Source organism: Camelina sativa, chromosome 10 (genome assembly GCF_000633955.1).
Source record: "Camelina sativa cultivar DH55 chromosome 10, Cs, whole genome shotgun sequence".
Taxonomy (NCBI): Eukaryota; Viridiplantae; Streptophyta; class Magnoliopsida; order Brassicales; family Brassicaceae; genus Camelina; species Camelina sativa.
The window spans coordinates 16,070,235-16,077,142 of record NC_025694.1 but is presented as its reverse complement, the minus strand read 5'-3'; the positions used below and the strand labels follow the sequence as shown (position 1 = coordinate 16,077,142).

Sequence of the window (6,908 nt, the reverse complement as noted above, 5' to 3'; positions counted from 1 at the left end):
TTTTTTTTTTTTTTTTTTTTTCTTATGTTGATATTGAGCCCGTGTTGATTTTTTAAAATAAAGCTTAAATAAAAGTTATTAGGATAATTGTAATCGAAATAACCTATCAATTGAAAAATTAGAATAAATGCATGCCATATGTGGAATTGAACGCAGAGTTTCCAAATTCATATCCGTTGATAACAAATGTAATAATCAATGTTTTTAAAACCGGACCGGAAGGTGAACCGGAAATCTTTCGGTCATTGGGTCAATCGGTCGGACAGGTTGAACCACGGATCAATTAGTTTATTAGTTTGTTTACATTTTATAAATATAATATCTACTTTTCTATAAAATATATGAACAAAACATACATAATGAAATACTAAACAATTAAAATTAAAGTTTTAAATGATTAGATAAAATAACTAAGTGATTTTTTCTATAAATAACAACATTTAAATTTAATTTGGTTTGAGTTTGAAGTGCGATAAAAATAAAATATTTTAATTTGATACTGACCGTTGGTCCGACCCGCCGGTTCAACCATTGGTTCACGGGTTTTTAGCGGGGTTTTCCGGGTTTTTGCGGGTTTTTAGTTATCCGGTTTTTAGAGGTAACCCGGACCGGAATGTTCACCGGGTCGCGGTTGGACCGGTCCGACCGGCCGGTCCGGTCTAGGTTTAAAAACATTGCTAATAATAACATTTAGGCAATGTTTTTAAAACCGGACCGGAAGGTGAACCGGAAATCTTTCGGGTCACTGGATCAACCGGTCGGACCGGTTGAACCACGGGTCAATTAGTTTATTGGGTTGTTTACATTTTATAAATATAATATCTACTTTTCTATAAATATATGAACAAAACATACATAATGAAATACTAAAAAATTAAAATTAAAGTTTTAAATGATTAGATAAAATAACTAAGTGATTTTCTATAAATAACAACATTTAAATTTAATTTGGTGTGAGTTTGAAGTGTGATAACAATAAAATATTTTAATTTGATACTGACCCGTTGGTCTGACCCGCCGGTTCAACCACCGATTCACGGGTTTTTAGCGGATTTTTCAGGGTTTTTGCGGGTTTTTAGTTATCCGGTTTTTAGAGGTAACCCGGACAGGAATATTTACCGGGTCGCGGTTGGACCGGTCCGATTGGCCGGTCCGATCTGGGTTTAAAAACATTGCATTTAGGTATATTCTGTAATTTTAAATTTTAATTTAAAATACATATATTTTAAAAAAATTTAATTTTGGCTAGTTGTTTATAGTGCCAGAGGATCCTATCCATGGTTATCATGAATTTTGGAAAGATTAGAAAACTCAGCTTATTGTTATTATATATACAACAGTCTGTGTTAACCGCTTCTTCAGTATCTTGTAACCTTTTTCACACTTGTCTACGTACATAGTTAAACGAACTATCATTTTTTTGCTATTAATTGTGTTAAGTGGTTTTAGCCAAATTTGTAAATCCTGTTACAAATTTATATTTTATATTTTATGGTAATAACTTGCTAGATAGAGCAAGAAATCAGTGATCATTGTTCTACTATTTTCTTCGATCCTGCAAGAGACCAGAAACCGATATAGATTTGCCAAAAAATGCACTTTCTCTTCATGATATTTCTTGGCTTCGAGAATAGGTTAAGTTATCATCTAAGAGTACTTCACAAGATTATCTAAACAGTATTTAATAAATACTCTTCAAAGACATCATTTGAACTTCATGAATAGAGTTGAGGCTTTCATTAGATCCAAAGCATGTCCACAAAATCAAAGTGCCTATAACGTGTTCGGGAGTTTGTCTTCTGCATGTCTTTTTCCACTATATATGGTAATCTTGCGGTACCTCAACGCCACCATATATATATTTGATAATCACTGGTCATGCATGAATTTATAATAATGAGTGTTTGTTCTGATGGTCACTTTGTTTAGCCCGCAATATTTTAATACATATATAGCTTGATGCTAAAATTCCTCTTTTATGAATAACATTGGTATATTCCCAATGGCCAATGGCGAGCTGCTCGACTAGAAAACTTCTTTATCAACTATCTACGTACCTACTTCTTTAGCTCAGTACGTAATTTATGTTTCTGCTTAGAGATACAAAACTTTTGCATTTAAGCAATCCTAGGCTCCAACTTAGTAGTAAATACTGATGATCCTGTAAGCAGTTTGAAGATATATAGAGGCATATTGTACGGCAACATAAAGGGTTTTCAAAGCCAACCATGTGGCTTCTCCTTCCAAAAAGATTGTAGCATGACATGTTTGACACCCTATGTGTGTACCAACTCTTCTAATTGGAACATCAAGAATTACTACATAACACTTCCGTTTCATCTCTAAAAAGTCTCCCAACAGCTTAATTTCATCTATCAATGAGTTCATTATCCTAGGTCCGACAATTTCAATCCTCTTTTCCTTCTCTATGAGCTCCTCACTGCAACCCTAATACTTAGCACCTCGACGTCACAAACCATGTAGAGCACCAATGTCAAATAAAGTGTTAAGTTGTAATCCCCTCCCTCCCATTAGAAATAGCCTTTACCGTTAATATATATATATATATATATATATATATATATATTAGCATATTCATTTATCATGATAATATAATTGTTACGTTTAAGACATGTTAACATATTTGTATACATTGCTAATTAAATTGTTACCCATACATATTGGAATCAAACGTAGAAAAATTTGATAATACCCATTTCCCTCTCATGATCGATTGATTAACCTCATCCAAACCCATGGAAAATTTTTCATTGCACATTTCCGCTGTCATTCGAAACTTTGCCGCTCGATCTGTTCGATCCATCAATAGAAACAAATTTTAATGTAATCACTATGAAACCTTTTAACCGTCATAAATTCTTTCATGACACCATCTCAATTTTGACCACCGCCTATAAAATCAGCACTATCAGTGTCACCTCAATTCCTCCCAATCATCACCACTGTTGGGAATATCATCATCATAAGCACCTTTGTAATTGTCTTCTCCTATCATCTACTCACCTCTTCTCGCTGTTGCTACTTCTTTTCTTCCACCTCATTTGAGTCTTTTTCACATATATATACAGTACTCATCAAATAGTTTCCTTTTTATTGACTTAATTTTCGAGTCGTTTGTGGTCATCTAGTGGTAATTCCCAAGTATATTACTATCTTGATACAAACAAAATTAACAAGGAGAGTGCATTCTGACAAGTACTACTTATAACATATGCAGTAACTTTCTTTTGCATGCCATTAGTTTTATAGATAGGGGTATATTATATTTTTCATAATGTTTAATACAATAGGAACCAAATCTATATTATGAAAGTTGGCCAACTCTCTCCATCCTTCTGCCACATCAGCAATGGAGAGAGTGGCACAGGTCCATCCTTCTTTATGTTGATTGACTGATCCTCTTTTGTCTTTTTTGCTTGATTTTCATAGTAACTCACACTTTGACCCTTTTCGTCTTTCCTTGCTTTAGTATCTGCTCTTTTATAATATCTCTCGCATCCTACTGTTTTTTTTGTAGTGAACGAAGATGTGGAAGATGAAGGTCAACTAGAGAGAAAGGAGAACTTGACGATCAAGCGGACAAGCATATTCAGAGAGAACTCTTTTCAAGAAATCACCAATGAGACTTGGCTAAAAAATTCTTATATGGCAGGAGTCGTGAATATATAGAGAAATATGTTTAATTAGTTCTTCTAATTATAGGTTGTAAGTGATTATATACATTCTCATTCGATAACAAACATGAAAAATGAAAATTCTCTCTTAAGTTTACATTGTTGTGTTGTTCCTTCTCTGCAAACTTTTTTTCTATGACTCTATCTGCTCAATTGTACTCAAGATTGCAAGTTCATTCTCACTATGGCGAACCTTAAGGATTTTGTCTTTAATTGGCGTTGTTTCTAAATTTCTGTTTTATGTATCTAGGACCGGTATGTGTGTTGTTAAATGTAATCTTACTATAGAATAAGAAGAAACTTGTCATTTTGTGTTTGATTCTTAAGAGGTAGAATAAATTATGAGACTTGGAAATTGGCCAAATTTATTATAGTTTTTTTTCTTACTGCTACCGTGCCAGAGAATAAGAAAATTCAATCATGTGTGGTGCCTCCTCCAAATTTTCAGTCATATGATATGATATTGATAACCATGGTTTATGCTTTCATTTTTTACTACTCAATGCACGATATGTTAATGACAGTGAAAATATAACTGTTCATATCGCCAAAAGATAACCCGCACAGTGCGCGGGTACTCATTTAGTAGTGATGAAAAGAGATAACTAATTTTCAAATCTTAAGTGCCATATAGTGCGATTTTCCATTAATTAATAAAATTATGAGACTTGTGTGGGAAATTGCCCAAAAGCTAAAGTACAAACTCATAAGATTTTTGAAATCTCATTGTACTATGTATAACACCATTCATGCCAGCCCTAAAATATCGATTTTTTTAAAAAAAAATAGAGAAAATTTTATTTTTTAGGGTAAAAAAATATTTTAAGTGAATAAAATAGTTTTTTTTTTCGTTACAAAATTATCCAATGTATGTTTATGGTGGGTGTATCTCATTTTTAAAAAGGGTAATAAATCTTCTATATAATCAGTCAAATATTTTCTTCCAATGTTCAAACAAAATCTTTCTTTTCCTATTTCTATTTTATAGTCAAATGTATAAACCAAATGGCTAATTTTTAAAACATAATATCTGACTTGTCTGGTTTTTAAAATATATGCCAGTCAAATATCTTGAAGTAAACAAAACAAAATTTATTGTTAAAAATACACATAATATATTGATTTAATACACAGATTATATGTATCATTTGACCAATAAAAACAGAACACTAACAACAGAAAAATTAAAATGTGAAGAAATGTAGTTAGTTGAAACATTGAATTTATATTTGATATTCTCTAAATGTAGATTTTTTAATTAATTAATTGAAATATAGGATTTTATGGGTATTCCCCAAAAGCTCAATTTCAATTAATATAAAAAAGAAAAATCTAAATCACAGCTCATCAATGTATCACAAGATTTTTATTTTTGTCATCCCTAAATGTAAAGAAATCTCAGGACTTTTTTTGTCCTATTTTTTTAAAAAAACACTTATCACCATATAATTATTGGCTCCTCCATCTTGTTTTACTACTCTCACTTAAAATAAATTTTCATGTGTCATTCTTCTAAATTTCTTGTCCATATCAAGCTAGATTCGAAGGATTTCAACTGAACATTTTCGAAAGTTGTTATCGTTTAAAATCAAGGTGATGTAGCAAACTTTTTTGTTTTTTGTTGTTGTCATCATTCATTTAGAGGGATTTTGATAACACATAGATTCATGCAAAATTTTTATTTAAATTGCATGCTAACGATATGACTTATGTGGTTAATCTTGTTTCAATCTTAGATTTTGGAAATGGAGAAAAAAGCTGGGAAACAAAAGAAGAGAATTGTTGAATGGAATGATGTCTCTACGACAAAGAGGTCAAAGCAAGCAGCAGCATGTACAGATTTCAAGGAGAAATGGATCGGTATCTCTCAGAAATCTGCAACTGTTAAAGCAAAGAAACATCAGATTGTGGAGAAAGAGATCATGGCGATAAAGTTAACTACTTCTTTAGAGAGCAATGGTGATCAACCTCGTCCAAACCGGAGGTTAACTGAATTCATTTTACATGATTCAAATGGAGTTCCTCAGCCTGTGGAGATGTTGGAGCTTGATGACATTTATATTGAAGGTGTTATCTTACCTTTAGACGAGGACAACGATAAAGAGAGGGGTGTGAAGTGTCGATCTTTTGGCCGAGTAGAGAACTGGACTATATCTGGTTATGAAGATGGTTCCCCGGTGATATGGATTTCAACCGATTTAGCAGACTACGATTGCCTTAAACCTGCTACCAACTACAAGAAGATGTATGATTATTTCTTTGAGAAAGCTTTTGCTTGTGTGGCTGTGTTTAAGAACTTTTCCAAGAATCCGGATACAAGCCTTGATGAGCTACTTGCGGCGGTTGTTAGGTCAATGAACGGACGCGAGATCTTTTCTAACAGTGCAGCCATCCAAGATTTTGTTAGATACCAAGGAGAATTCATATATAACCAACTCGTTGGTTTGGATGAGACAGCCCAAAAACATGAAACAAGCTTTGCCGAGAATCATGTTCTTGTTTCTCTGAGATGTGAAAGTAGTATACATCAAAAGGGTTTGTCTGATGTTGCTATGAGGATTGATGAGACAAAGGGCATGGCATCTGATCAACTGGTGGATAGTGCTGACGGCGAGGACGACGTTGACGTTAAGTATGCTAAACTACTACAAGATGAAAAGTATAGGAAATTAATGCAGCGGCGGAGACGTAAGCCCAGGTCAAATTCTGTTTCAAATAGTTTTTACATTAAGATCAATGAGGAAAAGAGCACCAAAGAAGAAGTAGATGAGGTTCAACGTGACGACCTTGGCTATAAGGTTGACACACGTGACCTACCTTGCAAAATACTTCACAATTGGGCTCTTTATAACTCTAATTCACAATTTATACCACTAGAGCTTCTTCCCATGCAGCCTTGTGCTGATATTAACGGCACCATGTTTGGGTCGGGTGTGGTGGATGAAGAAGATAATATAATAGGGTTTGGTTCCAATGATTCAGAGAGCTCTACGCAGTCACATGATCCTAATCGGTTGCAAATTCTCCTTAGCCATGTAAAGGAATGGCATATTGAGTTTGGGGCACATATGGTCTCCATGTCATTACGAACAGATACGGCCTGGTAAGATTACTATATAGTTCATTACATGTTTTCGCTTTCCATGTTACTTATAATTACTTGCTGATGTATCATTTGAATATATGCAGTTATAAACTTGGGAAACCGTCAAA

General features: G+C 33.5%; 2 protein-coding genes across 2 annotated transcripts in view; one reads left to right on the top strand and one right to left on the bottom strand.

Moving 5' to 3' along the window:
- The window catches only part of LOC104720429 (PLASMODESMATA CALLOSE-BINDING PROTEIN 1-like), a 5,079-nt gene extending 2,063 nt beyond the window's left edge, over window positions 1-3,016 (bottom strand). Inside the window, exon 1 of the mRNA XM_010438332.2 lies at window positions 2,940-3,016. Within this exon, the coding sequence (XP_010436634.1) occupies window positions 2,940-3,016 (77 nt within the window). The remainder of the gene's footprint in view (window positions 1-2,939) is intronic.
- The window catches only part of LOC104719097 (DNA (cytosine-5)-methyltransferase 4-like), a 6,471-nt gene continuing 5,003 nt past the window's right edge, over window positions 5,441-6,908 (top strand). The window contains exon 1 of the mRNA XM_010436940.1: window positions 5,441-6,687. Coding sequence (XP_010435242.1) covers window positions 5,441-6,687 — 1,247 coding nt within the window. The remainder of the gene's footprint in view (window positions 6,688-6,908) is intronic.